Below are 20,686 nucleotides of genomic sequence, written 5' to 3' on the forward strand. Positions count from 1 at the left end.
GTCTTTGTTAATAAATTCGTAATTGTCTATGTCAAAATCTGAAAGAATAGACAAAAAAACAAACAAAAACAAAAAAGAAACTTCTGGACCTAGTAGGCAAAAATGGCAACATTGCAGAATAGAAGGTTGACACACAAAAGTTAGTTGTTTTTTCCAGCAATTACCAAGTTGAGATTGAAATTAAAAACACAATACCATTTATATGAACACCAAAAAATGAAACTTAGGTGTAAATCTAACAAAATATATACAAGATCTATTGAAGAAGACTACAAAACTGATGGAAAAAAAGCAAATATCTAAATAAATGAAGAGATGTTCCATGTTCATGAATAGGAAGACTTAATATTGTTAAGATGTTTATTCTGCCCAACATAATCTATAAATTCAATACAATTCCAATCAAAGTCCCAACAAGATATTTTGTGGATATAGACAAACTCTAAAATCATATGGAAAGGCAAAAGACACATAAAAACCAATGCAATAATGAAGAAAAAGAGCAAATTTGAACAACCAACACTGCCTGATTTTAAGACTTACTATAAAGCTTCATAATCAATACAGCATGGTATTGGTAAAAGAATTGACAAGTAGCTCAATGAAACAGAACAGAGAGCCCAGAAATAGACATACAAAAAGATAGTCAACTAGTCTTTGATGAAGGAACAAAGGCATTGAGAGACAGCCTTTTCAAGAATGGTTGTCTTACTTGAAAGAGTAGCTGAATATCCACATGAAAAAAAAAAAGAAAAGAACTTCACATAGACCTTATGCCTTTCACAAAAATCAACTCAGTTTAGATTATAGATATAATATAATGCTCAATACTATTATATAAAACTACTAGAAGATAACATAGGAGAAGATTTAAGGGAACTAGCATTTGTCAATGAGTTTTTAGATAAAATACCAGGTACATAATCCATGAAAAATGATTGAAATGTTGGACGTTATGAAAAATTTAAATTTTGCAAAGGACACTGTTTAAGAGAATGAAAAGCCAACCCTCAGAATGGGAGAAAATATCTGCAGAATATATATTTCATAAAGGATTTGTATCCAAATATGTACAAAGAACTCTTAAAACTCAACAATAAGAAGACAAACAACTGATTTCAAAAATGGGCAAAAGATCTGAATAAACACTTCACCAAGAAGATGGCAAGTAAATATAGAGAAAGAAGTTCGAAATCATATGTCATTATGGAATTGCAAATTAAAACGAGATAACACTACACATCTATTAGATAATCACTAAAATTCAAAAAACTGAAAATACCAATGGAAGATGAGGATGAATATTAATAGGAACTTTCATTCATTGCTCCTGGGAATTCAAAATGGTACAGTCACTTTGGAAGATAATTTAGCAGTTTCTCACAGAACTAAACATGGTCTTACCATACAAACCAGTAATTGTAAGGCTAGGTATTTACTCAATTGAGTTGACAACTTATGTCCACACAAGAATGTTTATAGCAGCTTTATTCATAATCATCAAAAACTGGAAGCAAACAAGATGTTCCTCAAAAGCTGAATTGATAAACTGTGGTACATCCATCAAATGGGATATTATTCAGTGATATAATAAAATGCGCTATCCAGCCATGAAAAGACATGGAGGAATCTTAAAAGCCCATTGCTAAGTGAAAGAAGCCAGTCTGAAAAAGCTACATACTAAATGATTCAACTATATTACATTCTCAAAAAGGCACAACTATAGAAGAGTAAGAAACTAGTGTTGCCAGAGATTTGGAGGAGGAAAGAAATGAATAGATAAAAGATACAACACAGGATGGCAATAGAATATTCACAAACTTATATGTAACAAGTAACATAACACTAAATATATAATGAAACTGAATGGATTTTTAGGACAGTGAAACTCTTCTGATACATAATGATGGATACATAATATTATGCAATTGTCAAAACCCATAGAACTGTCCAACACAGAGTGAACCTTAATATAAACAATGGACTTTAGTTAATAATATATCCATATTGGTTCATCAGTTTTAACAAATGAACTATAAGATGTCAATGACAAGGAAAAGTATATAGATGGGAGGGAGTCATAGGGAAACTCTGTGTTTTTTGCAATTTTTTGTAAACATAAAATTGTTCTGAAAAATAAGTCTATTTTCTTAAAGTCAGTCCAGGGATCCTCCTTTATATAAATCCAATCTGGCATTTTTCTAAGTAAAATTTCTCTGTTTCCAGCATTTAAGTCTCACTTCTCTGTGCAAGATTTTCTTTAGTTTTATATTTCCTAGGTCATTTCTGTCAGAATTAAGGGGTGGGGTAGTGAGAATTCAGACATATGTCCTCGAGCTGCCATCTGTTCTCCGAATGGTATCCCATATGTTGTTGATGTGTAGAGTTTTCATTGTTGACATTTATGAATTGACTATAATTGTACTTTGATTTCCTTCTTGACTCGAGTTAATTATGAGGGTGTTTAAATTTCCAAGTGGTTTTTTTTTTTTAAGCATGTTACTAATTTCTGCTTCATTGCTCATTGTTTTAAATATGTGATTTGCGTAAGTCCTACTTTTTAGAGCTATTGAGAGGGTTTGTTTTCTTGGTAGTTTAGTATATTGCCAATTTTTGAAATGTCCAGATATTTTACAGCGATGTATATTATTCTTATGTTATGAAGTCTATTTTTTCTCTCTATATATTTTTGTTTATTCTTCTGTAAAACTTTGAACAGTTTCATTATATATTTAGTGTTATGTTACTTGTTACATTTAAGTTTGTGAATATTCTATTGCCATCATGTGTTGTATCTTTTATCAATATAAACAATCCTTTATCACATGAAATGCTGTTTGCCTTGAATTTAATTTGTCTAATAGCAGTGTTGTAATGAATGCCTTCTTTAATTTTTACTTGCTTGATATACCTTTGGCCATCCCTCTATTTCCACACTTAGATATCTAAGTGATGTAGTTTTAAATTTTTCTCTTTTAAACAGTATAGAATTGGATCTTAGGGAAGTTTTAAAACAAATTATTTTCTTAATGAAAGAGCTTAAGTCATTCACATGTATTGTGACAGATAGTGTTTTGGTTTGGTGTTATTTCAGTTACCTCAATTTAGTCTTTCTATATTAAGGGGTTTTTGTTTGTTTGTTTTTTGCTATTTACTTGTTTTTTCTTTTTATTTGATTATCATTTGTGATAGGCTTGAAAAAAGTCCTCCCCACCCCCTACAAAATCTATATCCTAATCCCTGGAACCTGTGATGTTACCTTATATAAGAAAAGGGAACTTTGCAAGTGTAATTAAGTTGAAGATCTTAAAACTGGGAGATTATTCTGGTTTATCCCAGTGAGTTGCAAATGCAATCATAAGAGGGAGGCAGAAGGGTGCGTGATACACAGACAGAAGAGAAAAAGGCAGAGCTTGGGCTGATATGGTCACAAGCCAAAGACCGTTGGCAGTCACCTGAAGCCAGAAGAGGCAAGGGACAGATTCTCCCCTAGAGTCTCTGGAGGAATCATGGCCTTGCCAAACTTTTATTTTTGCCCAGTAGAACTGATTTTGGACTTCTGGTCTCCAGAGCTGTGCAAGAATAAATTTATGTTGTTTTAAGCCATCAAGTTTGTAGTAATTTGTTATAGCCACCATAGGAAGCTAATTAAAATTTCTTCATTTTTATTTCACTCTATCATAGCTTATCTTTAACTTTTGGCTTTAGTATATCTCTATCAAGGTAAAAAAACAAAAGAGATACCCAAAATACATAAGAAAATTGAACATGATGTCTTTTGTACTCTGTCCCTTCACTCAACTCCCTTAAGTTTTTCCTAAAATGTTTCATAATCATATTTATAACTATTTTGTAAGCATTTCATGTGTTTCTAACTTCATTGCTTACCATAGTTGTTATTATTCTATGCTCTTTCCTCTTCTTGAATTTTTATTTTTGATTCAATTCACAATTAGCTGAAGTATGCCAGGAAGAGTATATAATATTATATTTTCTTCCTTCTTATATATCTGAGAAAATTGTTCTGTGCCTTGGCACAGAAATTATATTTACAAAGTTCTTGGATCATAATTTTTTTCAAAACTCTGAACATGTTGTTTTACTACTTTCTGGCATTAAGTTTTGTGGGAAAGAGGCATGATAATTTAAGGTGCATTTCTTTTAGGTAACCTTCAATTTTTTTTACCCTGCCTTAAATGCCTGAAGATGGTTAATCTCTGAAATTAAATACTCTTTTGATTGTATCTCAAAGTCGGCATCTTTTTATCAACATTGACTGCTCTTCTGGACACTCGTGTTTGTGGCTTTTCCTTTTGCTCCAGATTCTGAACTGTGCCTGTCACCTCCCTCAAGACAGCCGCAGAGCCCCAAGATCTTTATAACCTTCTCACCATGATGTTCCACCCCACAGGGTTCTGCCATTGTGTGCTTTCTTTTTCATCCTTCTCTGATGCCACCTCCTCTTCTGTTTGTAGCCAGCCTGAATAATTCTAAATTCATGGATCACAGGTAGAAACCCCAGTTTTGTCTAAGTAGATGATCGATTTTTTTTCTTAAACCTAGTCATTCATTTTTCTCTTTCTCTATTTATTACTTTTTCCCAATAAATAATTTTTTCTTATAGTTTTCAGGGGAGCCTTCAATTTCTTTTTTTTTAACCTTTTTTCTAACTTTTATTTTAAGTTCAGGGGTGCATGTGTAGGTTTGTTACACAGGTAAACTTGTGTCATGAGGGTTTGTTGTACAGATTATTTCATCATCCAGGTATTAAGCTTCATACTCATTAGTCATTTTTCCTGATCCTCTCCCTCCCCCCACCCTACACCCTCCTATAGGGCCCAGTGTGTGTTTTTCCTCTCTATGTATCATGTGTTCTCATCATTTAGCTTCCACTTATAAGTGAGAATATGCAGTATTTTGTTTTCTGTTCCTGCTGAACACCCGCCATCCATGTCCATCCATGTCCCTGCAAAGCACGTTATCTCATTCTTATAAGCCTTGAATTTCTAATCATTCCTCAGAACCTCCTCCCTATGGTGTCTTCCACAACATTAGTGCTCAGATGCATTGTGGAAATAACAAACAATAAAGAACAACAATGTACTTAATTGTTATTTGTCTGATCCAGAGAAAGAACAAAAAGGCGTGAATTCAGAACAAAGGTAATTGCCAAGAAGTAAGTGAAGTAAATGCTCTCTGTTAGACTTCAGTCTACAAGTTACTCTCCTACTCCCTCTGGATTTGATCTTAATGTTACAAAGCAGAGATACAGCCAAACTCTTGGTAGAAATGAGGCTCCAAGTTACCTGAAAAATGTCCAACTTGATCATCCCTTCAAATATATTGCATTTAATCACATTCTAAATATGTTCTTCACATAAGAGAAATTAACTTCTTAAATCCCAATTTTCTTTTCTAATTATGCAAAAAAGATTGTACACAGATAATTAAAAGGTGTGGATAAAGTTAATAAAAGAGACAGTGGGAAGGAAGAGGAGACCCAAAGCCTAATGAAGTGGATGCAAAAGGGGAGCTTTCTGATGGTGTCAGTGCTGTTGATGATAAACGATTCAATACCACACATAGGCTCCCTAAAACCGGAACCCTTCTATCATCTCTCAACTCCCACTGATAAAAGGCAACTGAATTTTTGTTTCTAATTATTCTGGAATGTCAATTGTGGCAGAAAAAAAATTAGTTTAGCTTTAAAAGTCAATTACAAACAAATGTACCATGCAAATGTCAAGGGCTGATCCTGAAATATGGAGTTTCCAAGAGGCCAAGGGAATAAGTGAGCAAGAAAGAACTGGAAGCATTCTCACTCATCATGGCCAGCAGTACAAATTCTAGCACCAAGGACCAAAATCTGCCTCCTGGTGTGGAGGTGAAAAGAGAGAGTTCCCTGGTCCATCCATCACAGGACATGGGACAAGGGTATGGCTCTCTGCTCGGCTGCCTCAAGCTCAAACTCCTTATAGGAGGGGAAGCACACAGAAGGGTAGGTGCAGGAGCCAGGGCAAGTGTTTTGAACTCCAGCCCCACAGTAGTGTCTGGGGTGGGTGCCTATGACTCTTGAAGCTGCAGTATTACAGTGCTGTTTTAACTCTGCCGCCTGCAGATGGCTTAAGTGGTAACCAGCTCAGTACCCTCTTGGTACTCAGGTCCTTGTCCATAGTCCAGGAAGAGTCAGGTCACATACAGATTTGAAGGATGAATGCAGGAGTTTTATTGAGTGGTGGATGTGGTTCTCAGTGGGATGGATGGGGAGCTGGAAGGGGGATGGAGTGGGAAAATGATCTTACCCTGGAGTTTGGCTATCCAGGGCCAATCTCCTCTCTGATTGTCCCCAGCTGAACTCCTCTTGGTGTTCAGACCCTCCTTCTCTTCTCTCCTTCTCTGTCATGCCATTCTGCCATTCGTCTGCTCATCTCCTCCTGGAGCCTGGGATTTGGGGTTTATATGGGTACAGGATAGGGGCATGTGGCTGGCTTGGGGCACAAAAACAGGAATATCTGTTCTTATTTAGGACCACTGGTTTCCAGGCTTGAAGGTGGGGTTTTTGCTGGGAAACTGCCCTCTTCCACCCAGTATTTCCCTTTCTCTTGTCCATGTAAGAGAGTTATTTCCCTTCCTAACCCAACACTCACTCCTTCTTTGCACCTCTCAGGTTTCTAAATAACACAAGGTGCTATTCTTTCCATTATGTGCATTTCCTCACCTCTTTGAAGTCATGAGCTTCCTCTCATTTCTGTCTTTAGGTTGTGCTGCTCTACGCCTCTACCTACGTCCTGGTGTCCCTCAGCATAGACAGATACCATGCCATCGTCTACCCCATGAAGTTCCTTCAAGGAGGTAAGCTGGCTTGACCAGGTGCTCTTTTATAAAGAATTGTCCTTGTGTGAGGGTAGGATTGTTTTCACTAATATTTTACTCTTAGTAATAGTGATCTTCCTCCTCTTTCCTTCTCTTTCTTCTCCTCTCTTCATTTTCTTCTTCCACCTCTTTCCTCATTTCATGGGTCTGATTGTCCAAAAAGATGTATAAAAGAAAACTTAGATGCCTGAAAAAATGCTGATGGTTCCCATGGACAGCCCAGAGCCACTAAGGAAGGTGGGTTACTGACCCACTTTGTGACCATTTACCTTGATGCTGTTGCTTCTGTCTTTTTCCTCTAGAGCAGTGTTGACATGCATACCTGTCCAAAGAAACAAACTCTCCCACACTAACTTCTCATTTTCCAGAAACAAACACCTTGTCCTCCTTATCCAAAACCATAGAATAATCAGAAAGACATTTTTAATTGATCATCGTATTGGTAAAAAAACAACAACAAAAAAGGAAACTCTCCTTGATCCAAAAATGGTGAGGGATCCCTAAGAAAAGGAAGCAGATGGGTCACGGGGAAGGCTGAGACCACACAGCCCACAAAACTCCCAGGAGATGCTGAAGTGGGATGGGAGGCCTTAAGAGCACTTCCTGAACAGATTGCATAAATACGGAGTGCAGGAGAGGAACTGAGGCATCTGACAAGGTGATTTTTGAAGTACAACACAGAGGATTAATCACAGCAAGTTTCCCTGGATTTTAATTAATCACAGCAAGTTTCCCTGGCAGAGTGGGGCCCTGGGGAGCAGTAATGCCCTAGAGGAAGGGTGGGTACATATTCATAAGACTACCTGCCTACTGCTCTGCCCACAATCAGAGATAACTCTCCTCTGTACACCCTGAAAGCAAATACAAAGCGAGTGTTTAGCAACCTGTCCTCCCTTCCTCCAGATAACTTTGAAAACTGATAAAGAACCTAACAAAAAATCTTGACCACAAAAATGAGGTGCAATCAAATATTATTTAAAAAACGACAAAATCCAAACTGTAGAAAACAGATAATACATTTAAAATCTCATTCCACACAATTTGCATCTAGGGAAGCAAATTTAATAGAAGTAGCAGAATTTTTAACGTCAACAAGGATCTACAAGAAGTAGGGTGAATAGGGTAATTTCATTTACTATTGACAGGGGTATAAGTAAACACATCTTATTGAAATATAAAATGTGCAGCCCTTTGATATGACTTCCTGGTATCTGCTCTAGAGAAATACCCACATGTGTGCATGTATATATATATATGTGATATATATCATGGCGTTGCCTATAATAGCAGGAATTCATTGCTAACCTTGGTGTGCCTCAGTGGAGGAATGGTTAACTAGTCTATGGAAGAAGTTTCAGTAGCTTATGTTTATTGATTGCATACTAAGTGTCATTCATGATTCTAACTGATTTATACATACTAAATATTTTAATATTCATAATATCTCTGTGAGGTGGGCTCTATTATTATCTGCATTTTACAGGTAAGGCAATTTTTGTTCCAAGAGTGAAAGTAATTTGCCCAAGGTCACAGCTAGTAAGTGCAGGAGCAGGATTTGAATCCATACAGTTTGGGTCTAGCTCCAGCGCCCTCAAATGCTATATAGCCTGCCTCTCAATGTGGAAGTTGTAGAGTCATGGACAGTAATACACATCAACATTAACATAACCACATTGTATGCTGAGTGACAAAAACAACATGCACAAAAATCCACGCAGAATAACTTTAAGTCAAAAACTCAAAACAATGCTAGATACTGTATACCAAAAGATAGAGAGGAGCAGAAAGAGAGAACACACAAAAGAAAACTCTAGGAAAAATAAACAATTATTTGCAAAAACGCACACCAAACTTGCCATCTGACCTAACTTCTAGTTATGGGAGTTAGACCAGTGGTGTGACCACCACAGGAACTTATATGCAAGGCAGTAATTTTTACATGAAGATCAATGTGTTGTGTGCAATTAAAATTAATTTATTTTGATCATGCTTGTTATGCCTACTGTACAGCATAAGACATATGAGTAACAATACTAAATTGTATACTTAAGAATTTGCTAGGGATCTGTTCCAAGATAGTCGAATAGGAACAGCTCCAGTCTGCAGCTCCCAGCATGATCGATGCAGAAGACAGGTGATTTCTGCATTTCCAACTGAGGTGCCTGGTTCTTCTCACTGGGACTGGTTGGACAGTGGGTGCAGCCCACAGAGGGTGAGCCAAAGCAGGGCAGGCCATCACCTCACCTGGGAAGCACAAGCGTTAGGGGGGTTTCCCTTTCCTAGCCAAGGGAAGCCGGGACAGACTGCACCTGGAAAAACGAGACACTCCTGCTAAATACTGCACTTTTCCCAAGGACTTAGCTACTGGCAGACAAGGAGATTCTCTCCCATGCCTGGCTCAGTAGGTCCCATGCCCATGGAGCCTTGCTCACTCCTAGCACAGCAGTCTGAGATCGAACTGCGAGGCCGCAGCCTGGCTGAGGGAGGGGTGTCCACCATTGCTGAGGTATGAGTAGGTAAACAAAGCAGCCAGGAAGCTCAAACTGGGTGGAGCCCACCACAGTTCAGCAAGGCCTACTACCTCTATAGGCTCCACCTCTGTGGGCAGGACATAGCTGAACAAAAGGCAGCAGACAGCTTCTGCAGACTTAAACGTCTCCGTCTGACAGCTCTGAAGAGCGCAGTGGTTCTTCCAGCACATTGTTTGAGCTCTGAGAATGGACAAACTGCCTCCTCAAGTGGGTCCCTAACACCTGTGTAGACTCACTGGGAAACACCTCCCAGTAGGGGCCAACAGACACCTTATATAGGTGGGTGCCCCTTTGGGACAAAGCTTCCAGAGGAAGGATCAGGCACCAATATTTGCTGTTCTGCAATATTTGCTGTTCACAGCCTCTGCTGGTGATACCCAGGCAAACAGTGTCTGGAGTGGACAACCAGCAAACTCTGACAGACCTGCAGCTGAGGGACCCGACTGTTAGAAGGAAAACGAACAAACAGAAAGGAATAGCACCAACATCAACAAAAAGGACATCTACACCAAAACCCCATCTGTAGGTCACCAACATCAAAGACCAAAGGTAGACAAAACCACAAAGATGGGAAGAAACCAGAATAGAAAAGCTGAAAATCCTGAAAACCAGAGGGCCTCTTCTCCTCCAAAGGATTGCAGCTCCTCACCAGCAATGGAACAAAGCTGGACTGAGAATGACTTTGACGAGTTGACAGAAGTAGGCTTCAGAAGGTCGGTAATAACAAACTTCTCCGAGCTAAAGGAGCATGTTCAAACCCATCACAAGGAAGCTAAAAACCTTCAAAAAAGGTTAGACAAATGGCTAACTGAATAAACAGTGTAGAGAAGACCTTCAATGACCTGATGGAGCTGAAAACCATGGCACGAGAGCTTTGTGATGCATACACAAGCTTCGGTAGCTGATTCAATCAAGTGGAAGAAAGGTTGTCAGTGACTGAAGATCAAATTAATGAAATAAAGTGAGAAGACAAGATTAGAGAGAAAAGAGAAAAAAGAAACAAACAAAGCCTCTAAGAAATATGGGGCTATGTGAAAAGATTAAATCTATGTCTGATTGGTGTACCTGAAAGTGATCAGGAGAATGGAACCAAGTTGGAAAGCACTCTTCAGGATACCATCCAGGAGAACTTCCCCAACATAGCAAACAAGGCCAACATTCAAATTCAGGAAATACAGAGAACACCACAAAGATAATCCTCAAGAATAGCAACCCCAAGACACATAATTGTCAGATTCACCAAGGTTAAAATGAAGGAAAAAATGGTAAGGGCAGCCAGAGAGAAAGGTCAGGTTACCCACAAAGGGAAGCCCATCAGACTAACAGCAGATCTCTTGGCAGAAATCCTACAAGCCAGAAGAGAGTGGGGGCCAATATTCAACATTCTTAAAGAAAAGAATTTTCAACCCAGAATTTCATATCCAGCCAAACTAAGTTTCATAGGTGAAGGAGAAATAAAATCCTTTACAGACAAACAAATGCTGAGAGATTTTGTCACCACCAGGCCTGCCTTACAAGAGCTCCTGAAGGAAGCACTAAACATGGAAAGGAACAACCAGTACCAACCACTGCAAAAACATGCCAAATTGTGAAGACCATTGGTGCTTAGAAGAAACTGCATCAATTAATGGGCAAAATAACCAGCTAACATCATAATGACAGGATCAAATTCACACATAACAATATTAGCCTTAAATGTAAATGTGCTAAATGCTCCAATTAAAAGACACAGACTGGCAAATTGGATAAAGAGTCAAGACCCATCAGTGTGCTGTATTCAGGAGACCCATCTCATGTGCAGAGATACACATAGGCTCAAAATAAAGGGATGTAGGAGGATCTACCATGAAAATGGAAAGCAAAACAAAGCAGGGGTTGCAATCCTAGTCTCTGATGAAACAGACTTTAAACCAACAAAGATCAAAAGAGACAAAGAAGGCCGTTTCTTAATGGTAAAAGGATCAATTCAACAAGAAGAGCTAACTAACCTAAATATATATGCACCCAATACAGGAGCACCCAGGTTCACAAAGCAAGTTCTTAGAGACCTACAAAAAGACTTAGACTCCAACACAAGAATAATGGGAGACTTTAACACCCCACTGTCAATATTAGAAAGATCGATGAGACAGAAGGTTCACAAGGATATTCAGGACTTGAACTCAGTTCTGCACCAAGCAGACTTAATAGATATCTACAGAAATCTCCACCCCAAATCAACAGAATATACATTCTTTTCAGCACCACATCATGCTTATTCTAAAATTGACTGCATAATTGGAAGTAAAGCACTCCTAAGCAAATGAAAAAGAACAGCAATCACAACAACCTGTCTCTTAGACAGCAGTGCAATAAATTAGAACTCAGGATTAAGAAACTCACTCAAAACCACACAACTACTTGGAAACTGAATAACCCACTCCTGAATGACTACTGGGTAAATAATGAAATGAAGGCAGAAATAAAGATGTTCTTTGAAACCAATAAGAACAAAGATACAATGTACCAGAATCTCTGGGACACATTTAAAGTAGCGTGTAGAGGAAAATTTATAGAAATAGATGCCCATAAGAGAAAGCAGGGAAGTTCTAAAATCGACACCCTAACATCACAATTAAAAGAACTAGAGAAGCAAGAGCAAACACATTTAAAAGCTAGCAGAAGGCAAGAAATAACTAAGATTAGAGAAGAAATGAAGGAGATAGAGATACAAAAAGCCCTTCAAAAACTCAATGAATCCAGGAGGTGGTTTTCTTAAAAGATCAACAACATTGATAGACCACCAGCAAGACTAATAAAGAAGAGAGAATAATCAAACAGACGCAATAAAAAATGATAACGTGGATATCACCACTGATCCCACAGAAATACAAACTACCATCAGAGAACACTATAAACACCTCTATGCAAATAAACTAGAAAATTTAGAAGAAATGGATAAATTCCTGGACACATACACTCTCCCAAGACTAAACCAGGAAGAAGTTGAATCTCTGAATAGACCATTAACAGGCTCTAAAATTAAGGCAATAATTAATAGCATACCAACCAAAAAAAGTCCAGGACCAGATCGATTCACAACCGAATTCTACCAGAGGTGCAAAGAGGAGTTGGTACCATTACTTCTGAACCTATTCCAATCAGTAGAAAAAGAGGGAATCCTCCCTAACTCATTTTATGAGGCCAACATCATCCTGATACCAAAGCCTGGCAGAGATACAACAAAAAAAGAGAATTTTAGACCAATATCCCTGATGAACGTCAATGCGAAAATCCTCAATAAAGTATTGGCAAACCAGATCCAGCAGCACATCAAAAAGCTTATCCACCACGATCAAGTCAGCTTCATCCCTGGGATGCAAGGCTGGTTCAACATACACAAATCAATAAATGTAATCCATCACATAAACAAAACCAATGACAAAAACCACATGATTATCTCAATAGATCCAGAAAAGGCCTTCAACAAAATTCAATAGCCCTTCATGCTAAAAACTCTCAATAAACTAGGTATTGATGGAACATATCTCAAAATAATAGGAGCTATTTATGACAAACCCACAGCCAATATCATGGGCAAAAACTGGAAGCATTCCCTTTGAAAACTGGCACAAGACAAGGATGCCCCCTCTCACCACTCCTATTCAACATAGTATTGGAAGTACTGGCCAGGGCAATCAGGCAAGAGAAAGAAATAAAGGGTATTCAATTAGGAAAAGAGGAAGTCAAATTGTCCCTGTTCGCAAATGACATGATTGTATATTTAGAAAACCCCATTGTCTCCCAGCACTTTGGGAGGCCAAGACGGGCGGATCACGAGGTCAGGAGATCGAGACCATCCTGGCTAACATGGTGAAACCCCGTCTCTACTAAAAAATACAAAAAACTAGCCGGACGTGGTGGCGGGCGCCTGTAGTCCCAGCTACTCAGGAGGCTGAGGCAGGAGAATAGCGCAAACCCAGGAGGCGGAGCTTGCAGTGAGCTGAGATCCGGTCACTGCACTCCAGCCCGGGCGACAGAGCGAGACTCTGTCTCAAAAAAAAAAAAAAAAAAAGAAAACCTCTTTGTCTCAGCCCAAAATCTCCTTAAGCTGATAAGCAACTTCAGCAAAGTCTCAGGATACAAAATCAATGTGCAAAAATTACAAGCATTCCTATACACCAATAACAGACAAATAGAGAGCCAAATTATGAGTGAACTCTGATTCACAATTGCTACAAAGAGAATAAAATACCTAGCAATCCAACTTATAAGGGATGTGAAGGACCTCTTCAAAGAGAACTACAAATCACTGCTCAACGAAATAAAAAAGGACACTAACAAATGGAAGAACATTCCATGCTCATGGATGGGAAGAATCCATATAGTGAAAAGGGCCATACTGCCCAAGGTAATTTATAGATTCAATGCCATCCCCATCAAGCTACCAATGACTTTCTTCACAGAATTGGAAAAAACTACTTTAAAGTTCATATGGAACCAAAAGAGACTGCATGGCCAAGACAATCCTAAGCCAAAAGAACAAAGCTGGAGAAATCAAGCTACCTGACTTCAAATTATACTATAAGGCCACAGTAACCAAAACAGCATGGAACTGGTGCAGAAACAGATATATAGACCAATGCAACAGAACAGAGGCCTCAGAAATAACACCACACATCTACAACCATCTGATCTTTGACAAACCTGACAAAAACAAGAAAGAGGGAAAGGATTCCCTATTTAATAAATTGTGCTGGGAAAACTGGCTAGCCATATGTAGAAAGCTGAAACTGGATCCCTTCCTTCCATCTTATACAAAAATTAATTCGAGATGGATTAAAGACTTAAATATTAAACCTAAAACCATAAAAACCCTAGAAGATATCCTAGGCAACACCATTCAGGACATAGGCATGGGCAAGGACTTCATGACTAAAACACCAAAAGCAATGGCAACAAAAGCCAAAATAGACAAATGGGATCTAATTAAACTAAAGAGTTTCTGCACAGCAAAAGAAACTATCACCGGAGTGAATAGGCAACCTACAGAATGGGAGACAATTTTTGCAATCTACTCATCTGACAACGAGTTAATATCTAGAATTTACAAAGAACTCAAACAAATTTACAAGAAAAAATAAACAACCCTATCAAAAAGTGGGCAAAGGATGTGAACAGACTTGTCAAAAGAAGACATTTATGCAGCCAACAGACACACGAAAAAATGCTCATCATCACTGGTCATCAGAGAAATGCAAATCAAAACCACAGTGAGATACCATCTCATGCCAATTAGAATGTTGATCATTAAAAAGTCAGGAAACAACAGATCCTGGAAAGGATGTGGAGAAATAGGAACACTTTTACACTTTGGTGGGAGTGTAAATTAGTTCAACCATTGTGGAAGGCAGTATAGCAATTCCTCGAGGATCTAGAGCTAGAAATACCATTTGACCCAGCAATTCCATTACTGGTATATATCCAAAGGATTATAAATCATGCTACTATAAAGACACATGCACACGTATGTTTATTGTGGCACTATTCACAATAGCAAAGACTTGGAACCAACCCAAATGTCCATCAATAATAGACTGGATTAAGAAAATGTGGCACATATACACTATGGAATACCATGCAGCCATAAAAAAGGTGAGTTCGTGTCCTTTGCAGGGACATGGATTAAGCTGGAAACTATCATTCTCAGCAAACTATCACAAAGACAGAAAACCAAACACTGCATGTTCTCACTCATAGGTGGGAATTGAACAATGAGAACACTAGGACACAGCGCAGGGAACATCAGACACCGGGGCCTGTTGGGGAGTGGGGGGCTGGGGGAGGGATAGCATTAGCAGAAATACCTAATGTAAATGACAAGTTGATGGGTGCAGCAAACCAACATGGAACATGTATACCTATGTATCCAACCTGCACGTTGTGCACATGTACCCTAGAACTTAAAGTATAATAATAATTTAAAAAAAGAATTTGCTAACAAGGTAAACTTTATGTTAGGTGCTCTTGCCACAAAAGGAGAAAAACTAAACAAAACAAGACTAAAGCAGGACAGGAAGAAGCCTTTGGAGGTGATGGATACATTTATAGCATTGCTTGTAATGATGGTTACAGGAATGTATACATATCTCCAGACACATCAAGTGGTATGCATTGAATATCTATACCTTTTTATATGTCAATTATACATAAATAAAGTGGTTTAGAAGTTAATTTTAAAAATAGAAAATATGCTTGTTTCCTAGATTTCTTCTTGATAATTTAGTGTGTCTGTTTTGTAAAGGGTTGAGACTTGAACCAAGTTTTCTGGGCACTGTGCAGCCCTAGTTATTATGATAGGGGAGGCAGGAAATGGATGAGGCAGGGGAGACAGGAGAGACATTTCATGACATAGGTATGCAAGATGTGTCAATGAAGCATCAAACTCTGTAAAATATTTGTAGAGGTTTATTCTGAATGAAATATCAGTGACGATGGACAAAGCCCTCAGGAGGTCATGAGAATATGTGCCCAAGGTGGTCAGGGTGCAGCTTGGTTTTATACATTTTAGGGAGACATGAGACTTCAATCAAACACATTTAAGAAATACTTAGGGTTGGTCCAAAATGGCAGGGTTGGGTAGGGTGGGGTGAGGGGGTGGTGGGCAAAGCTTCCAGATTATAGGTAGATTTAAATTTTTTCCAGTTGACAATTAGTTGAGTTTATCTAAAGACCTGGGATCAATAGAAAGGAATGTCTGAGTTAAGATAAAGAACTGTGGAGACCAAACTTCTTATTTGCAGAGGAAACTTTCAGCTTTCCTCTTCAGGGAGACTAGGTTGTAAAACATTTCTCATCAGACTTAAAGTCTGTGTTGATGTTAATGCTGGAGAGGTATAATGAGACCTGTCCCACTGCCCACTTCCCATCATGGCCTGAAACAGCCTCTCAGGTTAAATCTTAAAAGAGCCTTGACTGAAGAGGAAATCCATTCAGATAGTTGGGGGACCTTATAATTTTATTTTTGGTTTACATTCATGGATTTGTGATACACTTTTTTTTTTTTTTTTTTCTTTTTAAGACAGAGTCTCATTCTGTCGGCCGGGCTGGAGTGCAGTAGTGTGATCTCAGCTCATTGCAACTTCTGCCTCCCAGGTTCAAGTGATTCTTGTGCCTCAGCCTCCCAAGTAGCTGGGATTACAGGTGCACACCACCATGCCTCCCTAATTTTTGTATTTTTAGTAGAGATGGAGTTTCACCATGTTGGCCAGGTTGGTCTCAAACTCCTGGGCTCAAGCAATCCAACTTGGCCTTCCAAAGTGCTGCGATTACAAGGCGTGAGACACTGCGCCTGGCCCATGAGACATTTATTTATCCATCTATTTATTTATGCCTAGCCGACTTCAGAAAGGATTGAATGTGGTGGACAAAAGGACATCAACGCCAAAGTATTTTAAGATGAAGAAATCGAAGTGAAGGAAAAATAAGTATAGGAAATTGCATGAGGGAAGTCCCAGGAAACGTGTTAGAGGTACAGACTTGAGACCCATAGCCAAGAGGGTGACATGATGGATTACGTGTGTCACCATATTCACTAGGTGAAAAAATTAACTGCTCATGGGAAATATGTCTAGTTCTGGGAGACACTGTGTAATATTATGAACAGTGTCCTAAATTATCAGAAAGGCAGCAATTAATATTATAGTTTTTTTCTAAAGATGTAAAACAACTTATTTCCTCACTACTAAATTAAGAGAGGCTCAACGTTAGGTGCTTGGAAACTCCTCATCATCGATAGCTTCCGGGTAAGATGAAAGCCTAGAAACACATTAGCCAGCTCCCTTCCCCTGCCCAGTCCCAAGGAAAGTCACTGAAAAAATGTAAAAACAGGGGGAGACCTGCATCTGAAATGAGAGTCAAAGAAAGAAGCCATCCAAATACCAGAAACGTCTAAGAATTTCCAGCACACGAGGGAGCAGATGAAACACGGAAGCCAAGTGTATAATGTATAATTCAGCCCCTGGGAGAACTCCCTGGCCTTGTAGAGGATGAACTGATACTCACAAGTTTATAGGGTGAAGGCAGCTGGTGAGAACGGGGAACGAGAGGTTCCAGGAAACCCAACGCGGAAGTCATTTTAGTGCGGCAGCTTTTCAGAATTTAAAGGCAGCTGAGAGGCGGGGTTTGGGGTTTGCATGCGGCTCAGCTGAGAGAAAGCCGTAGAAAGAAGAGATTTCCCGGAGAGTCCTTGGGCTCTCTGGGAGAGTCACGGAGCAGGGAGAAGCCAGGAGGGAGTCAAATGTAGCTGTGCAGGCACAAGGCAATGGCCGCGTAACCGAGGGAGGCTATGTTTTATTTATTTTTTCTGCTATTTACTGAAGCAGTGTTTTTCTTAGCCAGCAACTCCAGAAAAGTTGACAATTTTAAAGCTCTTCGCCAAAAATGAATATGAGAATAAGTAGAAAAATATCAAAATAATGAAGAGAAATATGCAGTGTTATATTAAAACATAATACAAAATTTTGATAATTAAAACGATATAATACTGGAACCAGAATAACACATGTAAATCATACAAAATTTCAAATCAGTTGGCAAAAAATGAATTAGTCATTATACTATATGTTGAAATAGCTGTCTGGCCTTTTTTAAAAATATTAGATCACCACCCGCCATAGCTAATAACAAAGTACATTTTAGTTGGATTGAAAAAATTAACACTTTAAACATAAAAAGAGTAAAAGAATATTTGGGTAACACCTTCATAATTTCAGTGAAGGAAAGGCCTTTCCAGGAATCATATCAAAAGCAGAAACAACAAGGAAAATATAGTTTTTTACTACATAAAAATTTAAATTATTTATATACATAATAAATACTCATAAATAAACTTAAAAAGCAAAATTATAAATGGAAAATATTTTTATATAATAGGCAAAGAAAAATATCCTTTTTATAAAGAAGTCTGGCAAAGAAATGAAAACATTCTAATTGAGTAAATGGGCAAAGGGCATGAACAGACTATCAGGAAACAAAGAAACATAAATGAGATGAGGTGCTGTGGCCCACGCTGGTAATCCCAGCATTTTGGGAGGCCGAGGCGGGTGGATCACTTGAGGTCAGGAGTTTGAGACCAGCCTGGCCAACATAGTGAAACCCTGTCTCTGCTAAAAAATACAAAAATTAGCTAGGCGTGGTGGCACGCACCTGTAATCCCAGTTACTCAGGAGGCTGAGGCACAAGAATTGCTTGAACCTGGGAGGCAGAGGTTGCAGTGAGTGGAGAACGCACCACTGCACTCTAGCCCTCTAGCCTGGGCAACAGAGTGAGACTTGGTCAAAAAAATAAATAAATAATAAAAATGAAAAGAAAATATGTAAAAATGTTCTTCTGACCACTAATTAAAGAATTGCAAGATTGAACATTTGGATACAAACTTTCATCAACCACATAACAAGATTAAAAGGAAGAATTATCTAAGTAGTAAGAGAGTATAAGGAAATGGGTACTTTTGTTGTTACAGTGACAGCCATAAACAGTAGGCACTTTTGAGGGAAATGTAACAATATTTGTCCGAAGTTAATAAATCTTCTGTTTCTAAGAGTTTATCCTAAGGAATAACTAGAACTGGGAAAAATAGATGAATATAAATTATTTATAACAAAAAAATGGAAAACAACTTAGATAATAATAGGCTACTGATAAAATTGGAGTATGGTATAACCTTCGGAAAAAATATTATTTATCAGTACTTTTCCAATTGTGCTTTCCACACTGACTCCCGGAGGGCTCATTTTGCTGGCCTGCTCCAGGGCAGATCTGGGAGTTGCTGACTGTCTCAGTTTCAACCGAAGCTACCTGAGCTTTCTATAATTTTCTATACTGGGTTCTAAAATTGTATTTGTAAAAAAAAATGCCACTTGTACAGATTCATATTTCTTAACAGGAAAAGATGGTCATAACACGCTTTTCAGAGGAAAAAAATTAGGTTACAAGGTAGCATCTGTATTGTGATCTCATTTTTAAATGAGTAATCTGTATATTATATATGCATGCATTATCAAAATTTAAACTTGACCTTTGTGGTGGGTGCCACTATGGATTTTTTTCCTTTTCACTTATTTTTATTTGCTAGTGTTTCTGTAATCAATATGTGTAACTTACACGATTTTATAAAAAGGTAAATTAGTTACATGGAAAAGAAGAAGGCTAAGCAGCAGAGACGTGCAGAAATGGACAAGAGCTCATGGAAGAGGGAGTCTGACTTTCCAGGGGTGAGAAACACGAGACAGTCTACCTCATATGCAAACCTGCATTTCATCTGTTCGATCCTGGATCCTTCAGCCCTGAGAAGTCACTCTTCATGGCAAATGGGCTCAGCTGTCTGGAAAGCCATCAGTCTCCCTGCTGTGGCAGCTGCATCACAGCCTAAGAGAGTGGGGCTTTCCCAGTGCAGCCCAGCACCGGTATGAGAAAAACAGCTCCAAGCCTGTACCCTTCTGGGCCTTTGGGGAAACATCTTTGGAGACCTTGGTAGAGTTGATTCTAAATTATGATGCTATACTGTCTTAAGCTGTTTCCCTGTGCATCCCTCTCAAAAGTGAATGCACTGTTTACCCATCAAGTGGAAACTGGGTGGGGCCCAGGAGTCACATTTGCCCTTAAAAGTGTCCTGGGACCTATAGAAGAAGACGACATTAGAATTCTAACCATTGAAAGAACAAGAGCACAGGGGGCAGCTACTAATGTCACCCAGGACCATAGAAACCCATCAGGCTTCACATCCCCACCATCAAGAAGAACCCCCTCCAGTTCTACCACCTGCCCACTTCATCCCACCCTGCTTCTTTCCTAATCTGAACTCCCACTGCTTCTCTCCACCCCCGGTGTTTCTCTATTCCTTTAGGGACCAGCTCCCCTATACCATCAACCTCCTAATGGGAGGCTGCCCCCACCTCCTGTCTCCTGAGGTGGCTGATTCCCCTAAGACATCTCAGAAGGATGCTCCTCAACCTTCCTTTTGAGATACCTTATGGCGTGGTGGCGGTGAAGACATTTTCCTACCTTTCTAGACCACCTCTAGGCCATTTCTCCTTCAATATTGCACATACATGCCTGCTCTATTTCTCTGATGCTCGTGCTATCAGTCTAGACTACCTTCTACAATGCCTTCCCCATGCCTGTGCCCATATGGCCAAGGCCCTCATCCAGTGAAGATGTTGACACTGTTCTCAGTCTCTCTTTCACCTTTCATACTGTCCTAATCACAGGTGACTCGAAGTCTACGTAAATTAAGTCTAGTG

At 38.9% G+C, this 20,686-nt stretch overlaps 1 protein-coding gene across 5 annotated transcripts in view; it reads left to right on the forward strand.

Annotated features, from left to right (window-relative positions):
- The window catches only part of NPSR1 (neuropeptide S receptor 1), a 239,782-nt gene that overhangs the window by 165,716 nt on the left and 53,380 nt on the right, over window positions 1–20,686 (forward strand). For 3 of the 5 annotated variants that reach the window (XM_023191700.2, XM_023191702.2, XM_023191701.2), the window contains exon 4: window positions 6,759–6,852. The exons of the other annotated variants lie outside the window; for them this stretch is intronic. In XM_023191700.2, the coding sequence (XP_023047468.1) occupies window positions 6,759–6,852 (94 nt within the window). The remainder of the gene's footprint in view (window positions 1–6,758; window positions 6,853–20,686) is intronic. 5 annotated transcript variants of the gene reach the window in all.

Source organism: Piliocolobus tephrosceles, chromosome 8 (assembly GCF_002776525.5).
Source record: "Piliocolobus tephrosceles isolate RC106 chromosome 8, ASM277652v3, whole genome shotgun sequence".
In the NCBI taxonomy this organism is placed as follows: Eukaryota; Metazoa; Chordata; class Mammalia; order Primates; family Cercopithecidae; genus Piliocolobus; species Piliocolobus tephrosceles.